The sequence below is a fragment of the Pogona vitticeps genome, chromosome 1 (assembly GCF_051106095.1).
Source record: "Pogona vitticeps strain Pit_001003342236 chromosome 1, PviZW2.1, whole genome shotgun sequence".
NCBI lineage: Eukaryota > Metazoa > Chordata > Lepidosauria > Squamata > Agamidae > Pogona > Pogona vitticeps.
In genome coordinates, this window is record NC_135783.1 from 160,124,330 (window position 1) to 160,150,670 (window position 26,341).

A 26,341-nucleotide genomic window follows, 5' to 3' on the forward strand; every position below is an offset into this window, starting at 1 on the left:
TAAACTAGGAAGCCTCTGTTCATAAAGGGTTCACTTTGTCTTCTTTAACAGAAAAGCAGTGACATTTAAGGATTTCCCTTTCTCCCTCAGAGAATTGGTAAGAAACATATAAGGCAGAAGAGTGCAAAGTGGCATCACCTTGATGGCCAGGGGAAGGTCAAAACAGGGCCACTATACATGTGCTGCAGAGTGCTGCCAGTTAATTGGAATAAGACACCTCCACATAATTCAAAATGAATTCGCTCAGGGAGGTTTGTAGTGTTGGTCCTACGCAACTTTATCCTTCCTGAATACATAACATTAATTCCACTCTAATCAGAAAGATTACATGTTTTGGTGTGGTCATTGGGAATTTACAACTGCGATACAAATGAATAAGATGAAATGGGTTTACTGGGCTTTTAGCTGGCAAGACCTGTTTAACTCTTCTTTCTTGCCCCCTTTCCCCCCATACAAGACAAGCAGAATGTGGCAGTGCACGTGGTTGGCCTTGGATGAACCAATATGTTGATAAGGGAGAGATGGTATTGTTTTGGAGGCGAAGGGATCAAAGAAATGAGTAAGTAAAATGAGGCCATGGTGGTTGGTATAGTGGTGGTAGAGCATGTGGTAGGCTTAAGAAGAGATGACCAGATAAGGAAGGTTGAGAGAGCAAGACTGAGGGAGACAAGTTAGACCTGTTTGGGACTGAAGAGATAAAGGAGCACACCAAGCAAGGGTGACACAATGACAGCAGAGGACACAGTGGGCAGGTCTGACAGCAGAGAGGCTGGTTTGGCTGCTAACACGTTTTTGTGCTAAAATGAGTTTTGTTCCTTCTATGTAAGTCTTGGCACTTAGGCTGGACCACCAAAAGAGAATAAAACCTAGTTCTCTGAATCCAGCACAGGTTCCACTTGTTCTAACCATGTGTAAATATAATTTGCCTACCTCTCTGCAACAGTATCAGGATAAGTATCAACATTACCAAATATAAATTATACTGGCTTATTGTGTGCTCATACATAATCAAGAGAGCCAGATTCCTGGGTGCCACTGCAGCTCCATCAATCAAAAGAACTCGGTTATTCAAAGTACTGTAGTGTGTTTATAACTGAAACTAATTTCTTACCATGGTTGCATAAAAAATCCTTCGCACATACATTTTCAGTTTGCTGAAAAAGGAAAAGTCAACTGTCTAGGTGGCAGCATTCCAGTTCACTATAGTGTGGAAAATATATCTCAGGAAATAATCCGCAGAAGGTATATTTTAAGCTGAATCATGTTCACCTAAGGCTGCATTGGCCTGCTTCTACCAGTCATTATGAAATGGTTACCTTAACATGCAATTATGTTAATACAATGCTCGGGTGCTTTCCTACAACAGCAAAGACCAAAGAGAATAGGCAGGATTTTCATTATTCTAGTCATTTTAATTCACTGGCCGTTTTCTTCTGCAATGGGGTTTCAACATTGTGGATTTTGGACAGAAAATAGCAGAATCCAGCCTGATGCTATTGTCATCCACAACCTGACACACCATGCTCATATGTCTGTGGCTGGATATTGTACTTTGTGTATCTAGGAAAATGGACTGTAGTCCACAGAACCCGGTGCTAAAATAAGTCTGTCAGTCTTAAATATGCAACAAATATTGTTCTGTTTTTAGTTACACTAACACAGACAAACATGGCCATTTCTTTGAACAGATGTGTTTGATGGGGGCACAGGAGAATGCTTTCTCGGCTGCTGCTTCCAGACTTTGGAACTCCTTATCACAGGAGTCCAGACTGACCCCATATTTCCTGTCCTTCTGCAAACAGGCGAAGACCTTCCCCTTCAGGCAAGCTTTCTCTCAGTGACTGGCCACATGAGTGACTTTTGGATGCATTGTTATGCATTCCTGTTCTGACTGAGTCTTTAGTACTTTAGTACTACTTGTGTTTACCATTTCTATGTTCCTTTTTAATATTTGCATACTTATTGTCTTCAGCTTCAAATATTTTCTTTCAATGATTTAAGATGCCTTGGGTCCTTTTAAAGGAAAAAGGTGGGGTAAAATATTTTAACTTTAACTAAACTAAAAGAGTACATACCTCTAGAAGGGAGCAGACGGTTTGGAAGTAGGCTAGTTTCTTCCCGTGGTGTTGACACATTTCAGCTTTAGCCATATGGGAACAGCTTTTCTATGGTTTGATTCTAAAGAGTTAAATACTCAATGTTCATAATGCTACCATGGTGGATCATGTGAGATCATTGCTACTAACTTAATTATCCAGTGAAAGGGCCTATTCCATCAGAAAGACCACATGATTGCCCCTATCTATGTGGCAACAGCTCTCAACTTCACGAGGTCACACCACAGAGAATCAGTTCCTACATAGATCTGGTTTGTTTTGAGGACACCAGAGGTTTAAGGATATCCCAATGCACGCCAAAACTCAACAAAAACTATTAGAAAGGATTATCTGCTGACACAAAAGTTATGGTGAGGTTGGCACCAGTGACTATTAAGAAATATTAATGCAGTAAACAGCAAATGAGGGAAAGTTGTTGCCACAAAAAAGGAGGAATAAAAAATACTGTAAGGAGAAAAGACTGATGACACCTTGTTCTTCAACAAAGTGCCACAGTACAGTGGTGCCTCGCTTAGCGATGGCTCCGTTGAGCGATGAAATCGCTTTGTGATGGACTTTTGGCCATCGCTGGAGCGATCACTTAGCGATGGCCGCTATGGCTAAAATTCGCTTTGCGATGATCGCGGGGAAGCAATGGCAAAGCGAACTTTTTTAAACAGCTGATTGGCGGTTCCAAAATGGCAGCCGCAAAAACAAAATGGCTGCTGCTGTTTTGCCTCGCTTTAGAGGCACCCAAAATGGCCACCGCTATGGAGGAATTTTGCTTTAAGGTAGGTTTTTAGCCCACAGGAACGTATTAAACGCATTTCAATATGTTTCTATGGGCTTTTTAATATTGCTTAGCGATTAAATCACTTAGCGATGTTTTTTCCGGAACGGATTAACATCGCTAAGTGAGGCACCACTGTAATCCTTTACACAGCTATATTATCACCTGCCAGAAGGTTAAAAGTCCTTACATTGCAAATAGTGCCACACATGTGAAGAAACAAAAGAACAACTCAAGAACTACTCATGAGTGATTATGTAACTGGGGTTACTTCATATGACTACAGTGAGGAAGAACTGTTCTCAGACAGAAACCAGTAGATTTTGATGGTTTCCATTATGTTCTGTTCCACTCCCCATCAACAAAGACACCTGGGGAGGGATCTGCAATGGGGGCCCTCCTGACTACACTATCTCTCAATTCTGAAAGTGCTGCTATTGCACCAAAGTTAGAAGATGAAACCTAAAGCGAGTTGGATTTCCTGTCTGGATAGTTTTTCTAAACACATTTCCATGCAAATTTCAAATATAATATGCATTGTTTATATTTCTAAACAATCCCAATCTTATTTATAGGAAAGAATATTTTTGTCACCAGCTACTGGAGCCTCATTTCACTTAGCTATTTTTCTCCATTTAGGATAATTTTACATCTGTTGTGCTGACATAATGAAATCCATGTTGTTGGACCTGTTCTTCCCATCAGGCACCTTTCATATATTTTAAATGGTGCAAAGGGCAGGTGCATGGAGCTAGACAGATCTTCAGAATACAACACACCTTAAATCTTGGGGAATGTTTAAGTACACAGTTCCAGAGGTAAGCATAACTGTACCCCTGCAAAAATGGTGTTTAAACCAAATGAACAAAATAACATCTGAAAATTGGAGTTGAGCACTTTGGAACTTCGACACACCTTTAATGAATATGAGACAAAATTTTCAAAGCAATTAAGTTTTGTGTCCATATCAAACTCAACAAGGACGTGGAACTGGTAAAACCACTCCTTCAATCTCTCTGTCACTTGCCGTGAAAGCCCTGGTAAGACTGTTAAAAGTTGATTCCAACTTGACAGCATCTCTCTCTCTCTCTCTCTCTCTCTCTCACACACACACACACACACACACACACACACACACACACAGAGAGAGAAATTCCATGGGGTTTCTTGTACCAGCTAAGAGGAGGGCTCAACAACTAGCTCAGCCCCTCCTTGATCCCACAGTTGTGTCACCACACATGACCATGCCATTACATGGTTTATTCTCCTCTTCCCTTTCCCATGATGTTGACTATGGCCCGTGTGATTATATGTAATGGGTTCAAAAACATCACAACAAGGCATTCAGTGGGAATCTTCTTCTAAAGGGAGAAAGAAAGGGGGAAAACATTTTTCTTCTCTCTTTTCAGTTCACAAAATGTTTTACATGGGCATAGTAATGGTAAACTGAGTAGAGATTGGGAAGGATGGAAAAATGGCAAAGTACCTGTGCCTCTAATAGAAACTATCCCCCTGGAAGGAGAGATTGCTGGTGCAGGTTCCTGCTTCTGTCTCCACATTCACATGCAATGAGATTGATTACACATTGGTTGGGCATGTCATTGGAAAGAATGTAGGACTATTTAACTACCAAGAATCTTGCCCCCCCCCAAGTTTCTAGGTTTCATCCTTACATCTTCCAGTGGAGACAGGAAAGAATTCTGCCTGCCTGAAACCCTGGAGAACTACTGCCAGTCAGAGCTGATACTATAGTACCAATTGCAAGGTCTGTCTTCCTTGCTGAATTCTCTTTCTGAAATGCTTCAGTTGGATGCCTTTCTTAATGAATGGTACTAAGATCTATATATGTTGGAAAAGGTTCTACTATTCTCCTCACAGTTCTTCCAGTAAGAGAACTTTGAGCAAATAATGTTATGACATTTGCAATTTCAACTATTTCCTTCTGCCAAATTAACTTTATGAGGCAATCCAGTTTTTAAAACTGGGAAGAAGGTCTGCTGTTGAAAGGTACAGGCTGGCAAGGCAATTTCCACTTTCGATCAATTATCTGGCTGCAATGATGAGCTTCTTCCTTTCAGTCCCCATCCCCCCCTCCCTGCCTTCCTTCCTGCCTTCCTGTCTTCCTTCCGTCCTTCCTTCCTTTTAGCCTAAGAGTTAGATATAACATGCCAGCTTCTACTGAAGGGCAGTATTTATAGTTATAGCATCTGTGGGTCCTAGAGATTTGAATGCCTCACAATCTCCTTTGCTTTTGAAAATATTAATTGAATGCCTGCAGAAAACAAATCTCAAAATATCTGTTTATAAATATTTGTTGTTGGTCAATAACTAGGATATGCCAGGCCAAAGGAAAGGATTGACTGCCCTGTTTTGCCTAAAACTGGTCTGTGGCACTGACTTCTATACCTTAATTCAGGTGTCTCCAAACTTTTGACCCTGATGGCCATACCGGATACTTTCAACATCTTAGAGGGCTGAAGCAACAGGAATATGTATGCGTGTGTATGCCCCGTCCCCCTGCTTGCATCCCCTGTGCCCGCACGCCCGCATGCATGCACGTGAGGATGCATGCATGCACACAGTAACCCCTCCACACAGACGCTCCCCCTGCATCCGTGCACAGGCTGAAGGGAATGGGCCAGATAAAATGGCAAGGTGATCCAGATGCAGTCTGTGAGCAATAGTTTAGAGACACCTGCCTTAATCTATGAATTTCATACTCTGATATATTCCGCAGAAAACTATATTATGTGTATACAGAACGCTGAAATGCGATTATTGCAGACATTTGTTTGGGGATTATGTCTCTTTCATGCAGTATATTTGTTTAGCTCTAACACGTGAAAGAAACTTAGGAAATGTAAGTTTCAAAATTGAGAATAATAAAAAGAAAATATAGGGTGGGGGACAAAGTAGAGCCAAGACAGCACACTAGTTTATATGAGTGGTTTCTCAATAATGAAAGGTTACATAACACACCCTTTATTGGCCAAATCTGATTCAAATTTATTTGGAAATGAGACTCAGTGGAATCTATTTTTCAAAGCATGCACAGGACTGCAGCTGTAGTGACCTCTATTGTAGTGTTGCAAAAGTAGTGTGAGAAGATTTATCTGGCACACATACCAAATGGTGTTAGCTAATAATCTCAAATTCAATAATCTGCTTTGAGATGACATTAGTCTATTTATCCACAGTTGCTATGATACAGCTTTCTAAATATTAAAAATGAGTAGTATACATCAACAATTATCCATACAGAAAATTGTATATTAATTGCATACAATTCTATTTAAACAACACCACCACAGCCTGGAGGAATGCACACTTTAACGAGTACACACTCGAAAATTGTACTATTCAATTATTTGAATAGACAAATTCTGCTTACCTGCATACCCAGATATTGACAGAAACAGAATGGCTGAAATCCTGTTGCTTTATTATGCTTGTGGAAGGCAAGCAGCAAAACATTAACTCACTTCTAGCAGACAATAAACAAGGCACCACTGTGATTCTCAGTGGTGGTAGGGACTCACTGCCAGCTAAAATCAAGTGAATGTTAAGCTGTTTGCCTTCTGCCAGCATAACAAAACACCAGATTGTAGCCAATATCCTCCAGTTATTTAATTGGTGTGATCCTCTTTATTTAAGATGTAATATGCATACAGGGTGTTATTCGGAATGTTTTTCTAACATTATTTCAACAATGGCTCAAATGTCATTTTATACCAAATCTCTGCCTTCAAGTGGGAACAAAGGGCAATAGAGTAGAGCAAGTCTACTTGCGGAATCTCTCCTTCTCTTCCTCACTGCACCTCCCCCAATTATGATACACTAAACTCTGTGGGAAGCACAGAAGGGGCTGCAGGGGAAAGGGAAATCTGTTTCACTCATCAGTGGAGACCAGTGGATGCAACCCAGATTGTGGAGAGACAAAACAAAATGGTGTGCATTCATGTGAAAAAAGGACTGCACATTTTCTCAGATAATTTGTCAAGTAACTGTGAGATGAACTGACAGAATTCTCAAGCTACATCTTCAAATCTGTGGAGAGAAACTGATCCTGGGATCACAGGATCTTATAGCTATCTTATTTTATTAATTTATTTCATCCCTATGTAACCTGTCGCCTAGTGCTGGGATCCAGGGCGGCTCACAAAGAATTAAAGACAAATATAACTAAAAACATTATAACATTAGAAACAATTAAACACACAATCTTAATGCAATTCTTAATTTTATAAGCTTTAAAAATACTTTTTGAAAAACACAGCTGAAAAGTAGTAAAACATACAGCGTCCCACATGCCTCTTGACATGTTGGCAGTGAGGCCCCAAATTTATTTTCTTGACAGGAGATATGGTTGGAGGTATGGTTGGAGGTATGGTTCTTCAGGTAGCCTGTCTAAACTGTACAAGGCTTAAAAAGTCATAACCCATATTCTGAATTTAGTCCAGAAGCAGACCGGCAGTCAGTGAAGCTGTTGTAATATTGCAGTTACATAGTCCCTCCCATGGTCAGCAGACTAGCTGCAGCATTTTGGACCAGCTGAGGTTTCTGAATCCTTTTCAAAGACAGCCCCACATAGAGTGCCACAATGTTTTTGTCTTCTATATTTCCTATTTAAATTTGTTTTTGGCTGATATGCCAGCACAGACTAACATGGGCCACCACCTCTAAAACTCCCACATAGAGTGTGTCACAATAAACTTAGCAGAATGTAATTTAAAAATTGTGTCACCATAACCAGATCAGATATTTCCAGGAACAGGTGCAGATTAACTGTGAAAATTCTCCTGGCTGCCGCTGAAATCTGGATATTTAGGTTCAGAGATCAGTCCAAGGTGCAAACCTGACTTTTCGGGAAGAGTGTAACCTTGTCCAGCACAGGTGGAGCCCCAAATCTCTGAGTTCCTTTTCAATTAACCAAGAGCACCTCCGTCTTGTCTGGATTAAACTTTGATTCATTCATCCTCCTCCAGACCATTATTGACATCAGACTCTGGTTTAGAACCAGAACAGCTTTCTTGGAATTTGATGGAACACACAAATATAGTTGGGTGGCATCCACATACTCCCAGTACTGAACTCCAACTTCTAGTTTCGTGTATGTTTAAAATAGCATGGACAGAACAGAACCACGGTCAATGGTATAAAAAACTGTCACAAGATCTAAGCAGATCCAACAGGGACACATTTCCTCTGTACAATTTCCAGTGTAGGCTTGTCCACCAAGGCAATCAAAGCTGTCTTTGTTCTATACCAAATTAGGGAAGCTCCTTTTACTGAGCAATTTTTCAACTAAAATAACTGACCTCACCTGTGTTAAAACTGATATGTTAGAGAGCACTGAGCTAACAACAGAGTGACATGGTGTCCTTGCTTCAAGAACTGAAGTTACTTGAGCAATGTAGCTGTGAAGTAGCAGTATTATATCCTATTCTGCTACTTAGGAAGCCTATTTTGTGATATTTGCTTATTCATTATTAGATGTCTGTCTTTTTGAACTGAAAGACATTTTGGTAGTGGGGCTATGATAAACAGGAGGACTCATTCTACTCCTGCATTATTGCGGTTCAAACCATCTATGCCTACATGACGTTCAAAATGGCCTCCAGCAACCTGATGGCAGCAGATCTCCTCAGAATGTAACAAGGTTATTTCCTTATTGACATCAGGTGTCAATAAGAAAGTAAAAATACAGAACAGAACATGTTAAATAAAATAAATAGCCCTTCTCCACAAGAATTCTAGTTTATACACAAATAGTCTTAACCAAAATCAATAAAATCCACCAAGAATAATGCTGAAAAAATTCAAGATCTTCATCACTGGCAGCAGGATGGGGGTGACTTCCCTGGTCAGAAGGGCAAAGGCCCACAGGGGGAAAGAGAGATGTTGCTAGGCACCTTGCACTATTTATTAAGGGGGGGGGGAATCTCTAATTGGATACCATTCTTTCCCAAACTAGAGTCTGAGTGACTGAACAGCGGGCACGCACACTCTCTGTCAAGTACGGAGATAAAAAGAAGAAAAATCCTTGTCATACATCGTCACAGGTTGTCTTTTCCAAGACCAGTTTTTAGTGCCAATACCTTATCTTAAGTCTTGGCCAAACTGTTCAGTCCTCTAATCTCAGTTAGAAACCAGGTGATATCCTTCAGTCTTATCACAGATACTCCAGAGCAAATAAAATTAAAATTAGGTACTCTTATTCAACAATTTAAAAAAGGACAATGTGATTTGTGATTCTGCATTAGGAGTACCGGTCTAGTGCCTTTTTGCTCTTATTTGTCCTACTAGTAAACACTCCCTAAATTAGACTTGCGGTATCAGTCTTTTATTCCTTGCTCAGGAGAACTGAGGAAATTGCAAGATCTGCCCTTGAGGGACAGGGATTCATCAGCAGACTCTCTGACTAATTAAACAGCGGTTTGACAGATATGACAAGGAGTTCCATTCAGCTCTTAACCAGAATGATGATATCTAAAATACAAGACCCTTAAGGGCAGCTATAGTTTTTAAAAGGGAGCTGGAGGACATGCCGAAAGATTTTCTTTCCAGCATTAAATGAAAAGCATCTCCATATTAAAATTACAAGTGGGCGGTTATGGGAAAAATCCTAGGTCTTGGAAATGTATTCGAAAGAAACATTAGTTACAATTATTCTCGAGTTGTCATTTTATCTAAGTAACTTCCTTAAAATACTACTACACTTATTTTTGCAATGTTTAATAACATGTTGCATAAATAAGTGGCAAATCTTTCAATTTGCTAAAATACCACATTTTCTAAAATATCACAGGAGGCTACTTTGTCATAATCTGAGGGATGATACAAACAACAGCAAAATAAGTGTCTTTTCCTAATACAATTTGCTCCAGTTGTCTCAGCAAAAAGCACAAGGTTTTTTTTAATCACTGAGTAAAATTAGGTTTATTTCCCATATTAATTCAAAACAGTGATTCGTGTTTGAGTTTGCTTTAGATCTCTTTGAGGAACGGGCTCTTCCACTCTTGACCACACACCTGACACCCACTAAATTTACCCAAGGAAACAAACTGAAGCATCGCATGCCTTCAAATGTGTGGCTGGCTCTGGCTGGATGCATAGCTCAATGTGTTAGGTATCTGGCTGTAAAGCCAGAAGCTAGGACTTCAGATCTTCACCAGGTATCCTAGAATAGCCAGCCTGTGTGGTCTTGGGCAAGCTGCACAGTTCCAGGATGCCTCTCAGAAGCAGGGAATGGTAAACCACTTCTGAATATTCTCTACCTAGAAAACCCTGGGAAGGGTAGTCTTAAATCAGAATTGATTTGATGGCACACAACTATTAATATCTCGCAGCTAAAGTTTCCTGACCATTTTAGCATGCTTTGTGTGTCCAATGGTTTCTTCCTTCCACTGCCCTTCTTTCTCACATAATGAATAGTTTGTTTATTCAATAAAAAGCAATTTTTTTCTTTTTTTTGTGGCAGTGGGTCTTCTCAATGCAATCCTAAGTATATTTATTCTGAAGTAAACTGTAATGTGTTGAGTTGAGCTTACTCCCAGGTTACCATGCACAGGACTGCAGCTGAAGTGCTAAAAAGTATGGTGCTGTTTGATCTATCTAGCTTTCATGGGAAGGTTCTGCCAGGTCTGTCAATAAAGTAGGCAACCATTTAGGACAGAATCCTCCCTCACACCAAGCTGAGAAGGCAAATGCGTGATAATAAAAGAACAACTTCAATAACATTTTAAGCTCATATTTATTGCTGACTGGAGAAGCAACCCATGTATTTGATTAGAATTGAAGGGGGAAGTGTTAACCAAGAAGTAATTATTCTGATTGGTGCAACCTCAGATGATTCTATGTCAAAGCGCTCGGAATCTGTTGTTATGCAAATACATTTCCTATGATTTAATAGAATAGGCTGCCTGTGTATATAAAAAAGAGGGATGTCAATTTTTAATCAAACATTAGCAAACACTGGTGACATGGTAACTACATACCTTAGGAGAAGAGGAAAGTTCTTTCACCGCCTGAATAGCTGACGTGTTCTCACTTGTTTCCTTTCCTGCCTTTGGTGAGAGGACGGGTGGCTCAGGAGCTTTTCTTTTCATCTTCCTTTCCATTTCTTGTAGTGAAGTAACTTGATTATTTAAAGCAGGGCTTGATTTTGGTTCATAAAATGGGTTTGATCTAATTAAAAGAAGGGAAACGTATTTCTTTGCTATCTTTGTATTATCAATGCAATTTCTAAAAGTCAATTGTGTGTATTAAACAGTGATTAAAAACTGGTTTAATTTATTAAAAAAATACAACAAAAGCCACACTGATTGTGTTGAGTTGTTCAGTGTGTCCCTCCCCCCCCCCCCGCAAATGAACTGATGAATGAAATATACATGCAGTTAGCAAAAAAGAATGTGTAGAGGTAAGAAACCTTCAGCTACCAAAACCTTTTAATATACCGGTAAATGGGAGTAAGATACAGCTACAGAAGCATTGTTATGGATTAAGAAGATTCCCTTTTCTCTGAAAACATAAACTCCAATATACAGATATGCTGAAAAAACACACAAATATTTTCAACTCAAGTCCTCCTTTTATTTGCAAAACAACAAGCAAGAAATAATGGAAGACTGATGGATACTTTAAATGACATTTTATGTCTACTCAGAAATAGGTTCCTCTAAATTTAGTGGATCTTACTTCTGATATTGCAGCCTGAACTCAGTGGGACTATTTCTGTAAATATGGTCTAGACTACACTGCGTCTCTCTAATACAGATATATATCTGTATCAAATCATCAAATATATATGCTCATCAAATGTCACTTTCTGGTTATGTGTTGTATTAGCTTATTTTTTTAATTATGTAGTACAGGAAACAGTCTGTAACATGACAAGCTGCGATCATTGTCTACTAAGACAATTGCTCTTAGTCTCTTGAGAAAAAGGTGATTGAGGAAGTGAACTATGGCTCACAGTGATTCCTCAAGATTTTAGCAGCCGCAAGCTCCTGAAACTGCAATGAGATTGACATGTCCCATGAATATGTGAACCAAAAGTTATGATCTGTCCAAAATTCTATGTCCCTGCATTTCATTTGTCAGATGCTATAAATGTTTATCTTTATAAGAAAGAGATAGTAAAAGCACAACACTCATAGTCAAATCTTTTTTTATAGGTGAGTCATCAGTAAAATAATTACTGGAAGTACTTTAGAAATATTATTCCACTCATTTTTTAAAAAAGCATTTATTACTCCTAAAAGCATTTTTTATTTTGGTCAGTCCTTTGGTCTGCAAACGGAATAATTTTCCTGCTGGTTTCTCTCAAACTGTATAATTTGTTGGATTTGGATTGATTTTATCTATTTTGTGTGTTATTCCAATGATTTCTCATTGTCTTAATTAGGTTTGTATGCTACCTAGAATGTCTCATTTTTGGGCTAGAAAGTCAGGGTACAAACAAAGAAAGAAGTGAAGTATCTTAGACTATTGAATGCATTTATCACCACTCCTCCCCTAGCAGTTTTCTTTCTTTTGTTTCTTTAGGCAGGAGGAAGCATTCACTGGAACAAACAGAGTAAATAAGTCTCTAAAGACCCAAGTTTGCTAATTATTTAATTATAATTTTGGGAAAAAGGAAAAAGGCTTTAAAGCTCCATCTAATTTACAAACCACTTTACAATAGAGAAGATGTGGATCTAGATAAATCATTGAAAGGAGAAACTGAGACTAAAATAACTGGGTTGCAAAGTGGAGTCACCTTTGAGGTGTTCTCACATCAACACCCATCAAATGCAAAAACATGAACGAAATCAAAGCTTAGAGTGATGTCAAAATAAACAAAAGAGACATGTTGTACAGAAGATGAAGGTGGAAAAAGAATGGCATTCAGTTTGGAACAGAAGATTCAGAGTGCCTGTCAGTCATTTACTTTTGCTGACAACCTTGTTGAGCTGTCTTCAAACATTAAGAGAGTTCAAAGGAAGGTGAAAATAAAGATGAAAAAAGAGAAGAAGGACAATACATTATATACTGGAGGTCAACATGTTTTCTTTTGTTCTATAGTTACTTTTTGGGGAGGAGAGTAGTTTAGATAGGTAGCATAATTTGGCAACAAACCACATGACCCTCTACAGCCTAGGAATTTGAGAATCAGCATGCATTAACAATTACTGACAACAAATGTTTAGCTGCCATGATTTAAGAGGCACATACAGGATTTTTAAAAAAATTATATAAGAACATTTATATAAGAACACTTAGGTAAGGGTGTGCAAGAGCATTTTGCTACATTAAATTTATTAAACAAATCAATATTACACACATATACATGCACACAGTTTAACACAAATGCTGCAGTTTTCAAGAAGATAGTAATCAAGTTCACTGCTCACTTTAAAGAGATGTAATTTTTTTTTATTTAACCATTTTGCTATTAAATTCCTAAATAAAGTTTTTACACTTTGAGAAGAGCCCTACTGCCGGTTGCTTTACACCTGTACCACTTTGGGAAATAAGTTAACAAGCCATATACCTAAACATTTAACATGATATCACGTTTACCAAGAGAAAGCTCCCGTGTTAGGGGGAAATGGTCTATTTGTTTCTAATGAGCTAGTTTCCGATGTGTTTGTGCATTGGTAGATTTTCAATGTATTTTTTAATGTGGAAAGTGCAAATGAAACGTATGATCTCATCACCTGGATTCTGAAGTGACAGGGACATCACAAGGCTCCATAATGATTTTCAAAACATATAAATCAATTCTTTGCTTTATCACAATATGATGTGACAATGCATATTTAGTTGTGAACATTCAGGATGATCTCTTTATATTTACTAAGAAATCATAACTGGGCCTCCAGATCTGAATGGATTTTAAGAATAATTCACTGACTCCTTCATAAAGAAGATCTTTATTAATTCACTTTAATGTCAAATGAGGTAGTAAAACACATTTTACACATATGGAGTCAAGAAGGTCATGAGCTACTTAAACTGTCAGCAGTTAACTAGTTCCAGAATGTTTAAACTTTTCTGCATTCTCATCATAATAATGAATCCTTTATTCTCTAGTTAAAACTACTGTATTCTATTTCTCTTTGAGTAGAAGAAATGTAGCTTCCATCCAGAGCTTTGGATGTGCTTGAAAGAAGAATCTAACCAACCACTGGTAGATTTATTAAGCAGTTATGGGCTTCTGAAAATGGTGGCGAGAGAACATGCCAGTTCATCATGTGATCATCTGTTACTTGTGAAGGAAAAGCACTGCAGACTCCCAAGCTAAAAGGAAGTTAGCATAAATACACAGAAGCCAAGCCACTTTCAAAATTCATCAAGTGGTGAGCAAATTTCCAGTCTTGTGTTCGTTCGAGGGAAAACAGCTTCCACACCAATTTCCACAAAGCAACTAAGAAATTAAAACGACACTAACTAGTTCTACATCAGAACTGGGAAACAGACTGAAATAGCATGAACTACAAATTAAGTGTTGTTAAAAAGAATCAGCTAACATTTAGATTTTGGACAGAGAGTGTTCTCTTTGTAATATAGGACTTTTATATCCCCTTCTCAACACTGCAGTTCCTCACATCCCCTGGAAATGCAATCCTTCCTGAGGGGAGAGGCCTTTGGAGGACAGTGTGGAATATGATGTGGTGGGATGCTAATAAGTTAGTGGTGGTAGGAATTATACCTTCTCTTGTGAGAGTGGAATAACCTTTTCACTGGCAAAAGGGATTTTTGGATAAAAAACACTATTTATATTACTGACTGATCAACTGGCCTGCAGTTTGTGTCAGAGGTTAATTAAAGCAACTGGATTCCACCTACAAAGCCATAAACAGCTTGTGACCACCATGCCAGAAAATGTTCCTTGTCCCCAACTGGACATATGAGCATATGAGCCCAATTGGAACTTGTAACACTGTCCCCACTGAATATTACATGTCCCACCACCACAGGAGGCCAGTTTGTTAAATGCATGAGACATGGCTTTCATTGTAGCAGTAATTCAATTGTTGAAACCGTTTCAAAGGAAAAAGGAACCTAGCAGGTAGCATGTTAGTCCATTGTAGAAAAGAGAAATCAGAAGTCATGTAGTAGTCTTATACCCGAAGTATAAGACTACTAGTTTTATTCTCCATAAGCTTTCATGTGTCCAAGCACGATTCTTCAGATGACTATGTCAGGTCAGAAGGCCTGACACTTTAGACTTGCCTTAGAGTCCTACAAAGCTAACTTCCAGGTAGAAAATCAGAAGCCTGTGTTCTTCACAGCTGGCACTTTTCAATAAAGGGTTAACTCAAGAATGAACCAGAATGAAATGTTACACCTTATTAAGCTGTTTTCCCCAAGCAAATGGATTCCCCCCAAAATCTGATTTTTCTTTTTTCTTTTACAAACACTTCCTAGAAAATGTGTGTGAGTTATTACTTGCAAAATTTATATTTACAAACTCAAGTACATTATGTCAGAAATAGATAAATGGAGACTTAGTTAAGAAAGGCGAGATAATTTTTAAAATTAATAACTCTCTTTTTAATAAATAACAATAGCATTACTAAACTTGATAATTCAAAGCACAAGCAAAAAAAATCACATTGGCACAGATTTACAAAATAAATTCTTAACACCCCCCCCAGCAGAGTTTCTCCCCAGTATATGTACTCTTTCCTGCTGCTAACACTGCTGGACTCTTATTTATATTCCTTTTCACCAATTCTTATCAGCTCATCAACTGTCAGCCAATTTTACTGTGTTAGTAAGTTACTTAAATTTGGTACATGTTTCCACTATCCTCTTCTAAAAAAATTCATCTTGCTAAAGTAGCAAACCACACTTCTTGTTAATTGTAAAGAGCCCTTTGAGCAGATAACAGGCTTTACTCCTATTAATTTGACCCTGCACCTGTAAAGTCTCTGAAGTGCAGCTTCTGCCAGTTAGTAAAGGAGTACATTACTAACGTGGTAATTTATCAAATCAGTAAATGCTATCTGCTAGTTTTTCAGATACATAATAACATTTTAAATAATATGAGCTGGATATTGTTATACAAATATCACATTATAATCTATGCATAATTTGTAATCTTGACAAAGAGTGTCTGTGCCTCTGGGAATAATATAAAACTGATGGCAGTTTGAAACGTTTAGCAATTGCTCTAAGCTACTAATAGTTTAAAACTAGATAACAGATAATAGGAAGTTATTAATTTATCACAGTGGTGGTGATCAGAGTTCTACTGGGTGAGAAACATTCAGTTGATTATATTGGTATATAGAATGAATTAGATTAGATTAGTATACAAAATGAAACAGGAAGACATTGTATTTGTTTAAGCCTAGAGAGGGTTTGCTGAACCTCTTGATGTATTCCTGCTCAGTAGCCTCCCTTTGGAATCAGTCCTTGAAGTTCCTTTGTTCAGAAAGTCTCTCCTACTGACCTCAAAGCCCAGGCAAGCTGGTATGGGAGAACAGAATGCTGCATTTTATATGATATTTGCTTTTTCATTTTTAAAACAATAATTTTAAAAAATATTTTAAATTTTACTGCATATTATTTTAGGTCCCTGGCATGCAGTCAAGCAATCAGGAGATGTATTTAATAAATACAGCAATAAATATATTTTTCAAATCATTTGCAATGTAGGAAGAACTTTGAACAAGGCGATATCCCAACTCATAAGATAAACAAGCAGCAAGTTCATAATTCAGTCGTTGGCTGAGCAAGCTTGCAAATGCATGTTTCTTACATAGAGCTGGACCTAATTTATTTTTAATTTGGCATTGTTACTTGGCAGTACTGAAAAATTTAAAAAACTGCTTGGGAAAACTGATATGGGTGAATTGCAAACGAAGAAGGTTCTTCTTCCCTCATCTCCCATCATTCTGCAGCCCATCTCCCATCATTTGACAGCCCAGGGGTACAGCTGTCAAAACTTTAGTAGTTCAGTCTTTGAAAAAAAGCACCACACATGTGCTAATAGTAACAATAGTATTAATAACAAGGTACAAAAACTGCCCCTCCCTTTAATCTTCAATATACCAAGGAGTGTTGTAGCATCACTTGATTGAAACTCAATGAAGAGTGAATGAATGTGATATCACAGGATGCTTAAACAGTCCCACTGCTGAAGTGAATGAGCCTGTCAATAATGTATGGCTCACAAATACAATTGTGTGTCAAAGTATAAGGCTGGATTGCCTTTAATTTAAATCTGATACAGACGATACAGAAATGAAGTACTGTGTGGACAACAGGAAGGGAAACGGGAAACATGGTGAAAGAAATGTTTCTAGGAAACAGAAACAGAGAAAGATTTGAATCTGCAACATATTATGTGAAAGACAAAATAATTCATTTAGAAACAACCAAGTGTTGGGTTCTGAATTCAAGCATATAAAGTATGATATATTATTTGCTTAGAGATAATCTGTTAAAGTTGACAACCCTGAAGATCAATATAATTAGCCTGTGATAAGTTAAAGCATCCTTGAGAACTCATTCTTTTTTCATACAACTTTAATATTTTTTGTTCAGCAGCAAATCATGGACAGCTATACAAACAAAAGGGATACATGCACAATGACTGAGATGGAAAGCAATACTGAAAGGTGGCAGTGACATCACATAACCCAAAGGGGTTTCCCTCATCTTGTATACTGCGGGCAAGGCTTGTTACCCCATGTTAAGACAGACATATAGTAGAAAAAATAGGATGATCCAGAGACGTGTGATGAAAATGATAAGAGACATGGAGAGACTTCTGTGAAAAGAGATCAAGAAGATTAGAATACTTTTGATTAATGAACAGACAAAACCTAAGAGTAAATTTGAAGAAAATGCTTATTATACACAATAACTTGCATTCAAACAGAGCTTCTTGTAATTCCATAGAAACGCGAGCAAATAGGTTTCAGGTTTCACTAACCTGAAATCTTGCAAAAGCTCATACAGATCACTAACTTCCTCTGAAACTCTTCGGATGAGTTTAGGAATGCTACATATATTGTGTAGTAGGTCCCCAAGAAAGGAGAAGGCAGATAAAGACATATTGAGAAGAGTCATGGTCTGACTAAATAAATGGACTGTCTACTATCTATAAAGCTTCAAAGCTTCAATACAAAAACCTCTGGTGACATACAGTATTGTGGAAACTATTTCTACAAAATTCTTCCATTACCATTTTTGATGGTATTTTTTTATTTTGGCAATTCAGTATATTATGCAAGACTAACAGATGAATTACTGATTTGTAACAAAACAACTGTTGCTTGGGCCCTCTTGGCATCTCCTTTAGAACATGTTTAGATCATAAGAAGGACACTATAAGTCATTTTACTAGGAAGGGCCCCATGTTTGGCACTTTACACTTCTCTTTTGAGATAATCTAATAAATGACACATTGTGCACCATATTAAATAATCTGCAATTGAATTACTTTTACTTTACTTTTATTGGACATTTACCCCGCCCCCCTAGACAAAAGTCTACTCGGGGCGGCTTACATGAGTGATAAAACACAGGTAATAAAACAAAACAATAAACATACATAATAAAACCCTACCAAACTATTTATTAGCCATCAACTTTGATTTCTACAAGCACAATTTTAAAACTGGGTTAGATTCAGCTCCCTAATATATCTGAAGCTGTGGTGCTAGTCAAAACAGAATAATATGGCTGAAAGAATGATCGTTGGAACATGGTGGTACAGAATAATACTTTCTGAGTGCAATTTGATACATACAGCATACTGCTTGGAGAGTCATGAAAATAGGGAGAACCCTTGCTACACTGGAGTAATCGCGTTACAGTCCCATCAGCTGAGACACAGCAATGCACCACTACACTGATGTAGTGGTACCACTCGTGTAAATCTGCTGACACTGTGACCTAAATAAGTGTGACAAGGTGGCATGGATGTACAACAAAACGTAGATTTTCTCATGCTCCAAACCTATCACTGACACCAGTGTAACTTATTATCTCAGCATCAATGCTATAAGCCACAACTCCCTTTGAACAACAGATTGCACAGACCACGTTGCCTCTATTGGCACAATGAGGAGCAGGCCAAGAAGACACTCAATAATGGTGTGACAAAACAGAATATAAACCTCAGAAAAGCACAACATAACTGAAATAGAGGAAAGGGCTCTCTGTCTTCATGTCATACATGTTCAAAGTGGAATCTTTAATCACACAATGAGGAACTTTGGCAAACTGGGAATTACAAAGAAAGATACTAAACAGAGACTGATCCTTGGACATAAAGAGGAGGAACATTTCCCTAACATTTGCTAGAGCAAGGTGGGCTATATACAGCCTCAGGGCTCAAATGTGCCTCTAGTATCTTTTTTTAAAAAAATCTGCTTAACCTTGTTAAAACAGTTTTCTCAAAAAGTTAACTTACGTACTGTAGGAGTCATTGGAGACATTTTATCATATATTAAGGACGTCTAGCAACTAGAACTCCCTAGAGTTTATATTTCTAAATGTTTTAATTAAGAAAAATATTTTGATCACTATAGGGAACAAAGGTGCTTTTCAGTTAACTGATCACCTCCAATTTAGCTGGAAAACTATTTAGGGGCAATGGTGGTAGTTGTCACAGGAGTCATCATCCAAGGTCCAGGGATAATCACTTGTCTCCAAACCTCTTTAGATTGCCTAACCTGTCCCAAAGTTACTCCACCACAATTGCCCAACAGCAATGCCCATTCAAGTACAACAACGAGATACACAAGGACAGAGCACATGCCGCCGGTAATCTAGAAAAGAAAAACACATGCAACAAAATAAGCCTTTTACAAACATTTCTCACCACCTCCCCATTATATTATATGTGTTAAGGTTGTGCCTTCTATCTCTCTTTTCCCTTATTTTTGGACTCCCAATCAAAATATACTCCAAAACTTATTTTACTTATTTTATTTATTATTTTATTTAATTTATTCCATTTATACCCCGCCTATCTGGTCACTGCGACCACTCTAGGCGGCTTACAACACAAAATACACGAACAATATAAGAAAGGAATTTTTACACAATTAAAGAATTCTACAAGATGGAGAACAAACAAAATAAATCATAACAGAGGAAGAAAGGGAAGAAGTCAGGGATTAACTGTGGGGGAAGGCCTGCCTAAACACCCATGTTTTTAGCTGGTTTTTAAAAATACCCAGCGAGGGAGCCACGCGAATCTCCGGAGGCAGATTGTTCCAGAGGCAAGAAGCCACCGCCGAGAAAGCCCGGTTTCTTGTTTTCTTGTTCCGGGCCTCCCTCGGCGTCAGGCTCTTCAGCCTTACCTCCTGACTCTAGAACTTTTAGGATTTCCAAGCCACAACTCACACCTGCACTCTCTTTCATTTCACTCACCTACAAAAAGGCTGAGGCGTCCTCTGGGCCTTGTTTCCTGCCCCAGTGCTTCCTTGGGAGGAAACTGATGCAATGTGTCCTGCAAATTGAAGCCTTGCTGCCTTCCATCCTTTATACTCAGGCACCTGTTCAAGCACTACCATCCCCAGGAGGCACTGCAGCTGCTTTCTCCCAAGAAGCACTGGACAGTATAGAGAAGATACAGAGGACATGCTGGTAAGCATGAACCTCCACAAGCAACTGAGTGTGGTGAATGTTAAGAAAATTATTTCAACTATTGCTAACATTCTCCTTAATAGATTGCTGCCTTGTTGTGGTGAAGAGGCTTGAGCAATTCAGATAACCTATGGGCTATGCTGTGCAGGGACACCCAAGACGGACAGGTCATAGTGGAGAGTTAGGACTAAATGATCCACCTGAAGCAGGAAAAGGCAAGCCACTCCAGTATCTTTGCCAAGAAAACTCCATGGACAGAAACAAATGGCTAAAAGATACGACACTGGAAGATGAGCCCCTCAGGTTGGAAGGCGTCCAACATGCTGCTGAAGAAGAGCGGAGGACAAGGACAAGTAGCTCCAGTGTTAATAAGTGGTTGGGCCAAAATTGAAAGGATGCTCAGCTGCAGACGCGCCTGGAAGTGAAAGGAAAGTCCGATGCTGCTAAAAAAAAAAAAAAAAAAAAAAAAGAACAACTGCATAGGAACCTGGAATGTAAGATCTACGAACTTTGGTAAGCTGGATGTGGTCAAACAGGAGATGGCAAGAATAAACATTGATCACCATTTTAGTCAGTAAATTAAAATGGACAGTAATGGGCAAATTCAATTCAGACAATTATCATATCTACAATTGTGGGCAGGAATCCCATAGAAGAAATGGAGTAGCCCCCATAGTCAACAAAAGAGTGGGAAAAGCTGTATAGGCAAACAATCTCAAAAATGAGAGAATGATTTCAATACGAATCGAAGGCAGACCTTTCAACATCACAGTAATCCAAGTTTATGTGCCAACCACTGATGCTGAAGAGGCTAAAATTAACCAATTCTATGAAGATTTACAACACCTTCTAGAACTGACACCAAAGAAAAATGTTCTTCCCATTCTAGGGGACTGGAATGCTAAAGTAGGCAGTCAAGAGATCAAAGGAATAACAGGTAGGTTTGGCCTTGGAGTTCAAAATGAAGCAGGGCAAAGGCTAATAGTGTTTTGCCAAGAGAACAAGCTGGGCATTACACTCTTTTCCAACAACACAAGGGGTGACTCTACACATGGACATCACTAAATGGGCAATACAAAAATCAGATTGATTATATTCTCTGCAGCCAAAGATGGAGAAGCTCTATACAGTCAGCAAAAACGAGACCTAGAACTGATTGTGGCTCTGATCATCAGCTTCTTATGGCAAAACTCAAGCTTAAACTGAAGAAAGTAGGAAAAACCACTGGGCTAGTCAGGTATAATCTAATCCAAATCCCTTATGAATACACATTGAAAGTGAAGAAAAGATTTAAGGAACTAGATTTGGTGGACGGAGTGCCTGAAGAATTATGGAAATGCAGGAAAGCAAAGTGGCTGTCCAACGAGGCCTTACAAATAGCAGAGAAGAGAAGGGAAATAAAACCAAGGGAGATAGGGAAATTTACAGAAAATTGAACACAGACTTCCAAAGAACAGCAAGGAGAGATAAGAGGGCCTTCTTAAATGAACTGTGCAAAGAAATAGAGGAAAATAATAGAAAGGGAGAAACCAGAGATCTATTCAAGAAAATTCGAGATATTAAAGGAACCTTTTGTGCAAAGATGGATATGATAAAGGACAAAAATGGTAGGGACCTCACAGAAGCAGAAGACATCAAGAAAAGGTGGCAAGAATACACAGAGGAATCATAACAGAAAGATATTGATATCCTAGACAACAGATATAGTGTGGTTGCTAACCTTGAGCCAGACATGCTGGGCAGCGAAGTCAAGTGGGCCTTAGAAAGCATGGCTAACAACATGGCCAGTGGAGTTGATGGCATTCCAGTTGAACTATTTAAAATCTTAAAAGATGATGCTGTTAAGGTGCTACACTCAAGATGCCAGCAAATTTAAAAAACTCAACAGTGGGCAGAGCATTGGAAAAGATCAGTCTACATCCCAATCCCAAAGAAAGGCAGTGCCAAAGAATGCTCCAACTACCGTACAACTGCACTCATTCCACACACTAGCAAGGTTATGCTCAAAATCCTACAAGGTAGGCTTCAGCAGTATGTGACCAAGAACTCCCAGAAGTACAAGCTGGATTTCGAAGGGGCAGAGGAACTAGAGACCAAATTGCTAACATGCACTGGATTATGGAGAAAGCTAGAGAGTTCCAGAAAAACATCTACTTCTGCTTCATTGACTACGCAAAAGCCTTTGACTGTGTGGACCACAGCAAACTAGGGCAAGTTCTTAAAGAAATGGGAGTGCCTGACAACCGTATCTATCTCCTGAGAAATCTATATGTGAGACAGGAAGCAACAGTTAGAACTAGATATGGAACAACTGATTGGTTCAAAATTGGGAAAGGAGTACGACAAGGCTGTATATTGTCTCCCAGCTTATTCAACTTATATACAGAATACATCGTGCGGAAGGCTGGACTGGAGGAATCCCAAACTGGAATTAAGATTGCCGGAAGAAATATCAACAAACTCCGATATGCAGATGATGCCATTCTGATGGCAGAAATTGAGGAGGAATTAAAGAACCTCTTAATGATGCTGAAAGGAGAGAGAACAAAAAATGGTCTGAAGCTTAACATCAAAAAAACTAAGATCATGGTCACTGGTCCCATCACTCTCTGACAAATAGAAGGGGAAGATATGGAGGCAGTGACAGATTTTACTTTCTTGGGCTCCATGATCACTGCAGATGGTGACAGCAGCCACAAAATTAAAAAAACAACAACTACCTGCTTCTTGGGAGGAAAGCGATGTCAAACCTAGATAGCATCTTAAAATGCAGAGACATCACCTTGTCGACAAAGGTCCGCATAGTCAAAGCTATGGTTTTTCCAGTAGTGATGTATGGAAGGGAGAGCTGGACCATAAAGAAGGCTGACCACTGAAGAATGGATGCTTTTGAATTGTTGTGCTGCAGGAGACTCTTCAGAGTCCCCTGGACTGCAAGGAGATCAAACCTATCCATTCTGAAGGAAATCAACCCTGAGTGCACACTGGACGGACAGATCCTGAAGCTGAGGCTCCAATACTTTGGCCATCCCATGAGAAGAGGTCTCCTGGAAAAGACCTTGATGTTGGGAAAGTGTGAAGGCAAGAGGAGAAGGGGACGACAGAGGACGAAATGGTTCAACAGTGTAATTAAAGCTACCAACATGAATCTGACCCAACTCCGCGAGGCAGTGGAAGACAGGAGGGCCTGGTGTGCTCTGGTCCATAGGCAGAGTCAGACATGACTTAACGACTAAACAACAACAATTGCTAACATTATCTAAATGCTCTTAAGTATGGCCTTACAGAAGAAGAGCCTGTATGTTGCAGAATAGAGGCTACGCATACATACAAAGCTTCATTGCAGCTTTCTACTATGGAAAAGTATATTCTCTGTCACTACAGTATACTATCCTCTCTGAGGGCAACAAAGACAATGTCACTCATGGCATCAACCACACAAAAGTATTTTTCCCCCTCCAAATTTTTGTAGAATTTATTTCAGAACACAGAACAGTTCCTATATGTAGCTTATCTCACAGAGAGATGGCAACCTGGAAAACACACCTACCTGCTACCTGACTCATAACTCTTAAAAAGATAAGATCCCACCTGGGATGAGTCCTTTGAGAGCCTACTCCAACCCAGTGCTGTCAACAAAGGTACTCACTTCCCTAGACCTTTTGGGTCTTTGTTGCAGAATGTGGGCAAATGGATTCCTTCCTTTACAAACAATCCAAAGACGTTAGTTTCAGATTTGGACACTTACTAGGATAGGGACTAGGGGCCTTCTTGTCAGTGACATCACAATTCCTTATGTCGCACAGGCTCTAGAGATTGTTTGATGTGATAAACATCTCGGAACACAGAAGCTGGCAGTGGGGAGCATGAGATGGATTTTAAGGCCTTGTCATAGGGCTGCCCAGTTAGGCAAAAGAGCAGAAGGAGGGAAATACTGCTAGTGATCTGGAGGGCAGGAAAAATCTAGATAGTTTGATTTACCATAATTTCCCATCTATAAGAGACACCCATGTATAAGATCCCCCCCTTTTCTAAACCAAAATTAAGAAAACTTAGCTCTGAGTACTCAGCTTCTGGGCTCAGAACACTCAGACATTACGAGTCCCTCTTGAATCTGAGCGCTGCCTACAGGCTCCACCTCCAACGAGGTGTGTTCCAGTTGGTTTGTACAGCATCAGCTGACGTCAGTTCCACAATCCTCATGGTTGGAGGAAGCTAAGTCTCCTGACTGTAGAAAGCTAAGTCTTGTGATTAGAGGCAGCCTGTTTGCAGAGGCAAGGTACAGGCCGTTTTGTTCTCTCCTCAGCTTACTTCTGTGTATAAGATGATCCTCAAATTTTAGTCTAAAGATTTTAGACAAAAGTATCATCTTATACATGGAAAAAATATGGTACATGAACTGCTCACCATATTTAAGTCTAGGATACAACTAGGAGTGCAGGCCTCTTTAGTCTCTCTCCCAATGAGAGCACCAGCACTTGATCTTCAGATTTCTTGCAAGTAGACTATAAGCTTTACATTGGACTAGTCTTGTTCAGGAAAAGAGTATAGCCCAGGCCTACATAACAGGTCTTTAATCTTCCAAAACTGGCTTCAATTTGCAACTGTGGCTAAGTGGAGAGGGAGAGAAATGTTCAGTGGAGTACACATTGTGGATTTCATCCTGCTTGGTGTCTCCTTTTGGCCTCTAATGTAATTACTGTTGATGAGGAACTGAAACCATTACTGGAACCTTATTCCTACCACTTTCATTTCCCATGTGTCCTTTCTTTCTCTTCTTTTGCACGGTCAAAAGAATGTCAATGATTGCTATAAGAGATCAACATACGTCCCTGTAGTGATCAGCCCTGCCCTCACCTGTCCGTCACAGCTGAACAGTGAAGAAGGAGCCTATGAGTGGATGGCAGGCGGAGCTAAGGGGGGAGGGGGCTGGATATAAAGGCTGGTGTATGGAGTATGAAGAAAAATTCTGGTAGTGAGAGATAATGTGAAACTTAAAAAGTGAACAGGTAGTGAGTTAGAGATCTGTGAGAACAATGAAAAGAATAGAGAGTTAAAAGAGTTTAAAGTTACAACAGTTTTGATTCAAATACTAGTGATTATTAACCTGTGATTTACCTATTGAATATTAATCATATATTAACTTCCCTGATTTAATAAATGACTTAAGTTTTAAAAGCACACATGTCTCCATGATTGAATGGTATTAAAGCAACAATACCTGGTGGCAGCTAAGAAAGAAGAAGAGCGAGAACCTCGTGAAAACCTGGGGGAATAGGGGCTTCAGAGGAAATCGCCACAATCTCTGTTCAGAAATATCTAATGACTTCCTATTGTTGAATTCTTGCTGCTCTTTCACAAGAATAAAATTCTTGTTTTCTGTACTGCAACAGTTAATGCCACTGCATTGTTAGACACATAAAATGGCACGTCTTACTGAAGAACCAGCATGCCTTTTGCAAAGTTTAGTACATCTTCTGCCTTGTTATCCTTCCAAAAATAATTCTGAGTGTCAGCAAATATGAGGGTGGGGCAATTAACTCGACTCTGTATACTTGTATAACAGAATACGCAGGATATAGTGATACCACTGTTTAGGTAGACTTAAAAGAGAGTCTCTATCTCTAAAAAACTAAGACAGCAAATATCAGCTGCTGGAAAACAAGTGCAGCACAAAACGACTACCTTCATACTGTAAGAACATGTGAGGGGGTTGCTACCAGCCCCCTGTAGGCTGTCTGCCCCTACCCTGTGCTCTTTGCCAGACCCTTAGAACCAAGCCACTGCTGGATCTGAGGTCAGTACTGAAGTGAATTGGCTGGCCTGGGAGAGGGAGGAGGCTACAGTGGTTGGAAGG

At 39.1% G+C, this 26,341-nt stretch overlaps 1 protein-coding gene across 4 annotated transcripts in view; it reads right to left on the reverse strand.

The window, feature by feature from the left end:
- Nucleotides 1-26,341, reverse strand: part of EHBP1 (EH domain binding protein 1) — a 339,919-nt gene that overhangs the window by 149,939 nt on the left and 163,639 nt on the right. For all 4 annotated transcript variants that reach the window (XM_020790594.3, XM_020790589.3, XM_020790595.3 and 1 more), the window contains one exon: nucleotides 10,884-11,073. In XM_020790594.3, coding sequence (XP_020646253.3) covers nucleotides 10,884-11,073 — 190 coding nt within the window. The remainder of the gene's footprint in view (nucleotides 1-10,883; nucleotides 11,074-26,341) is intronic.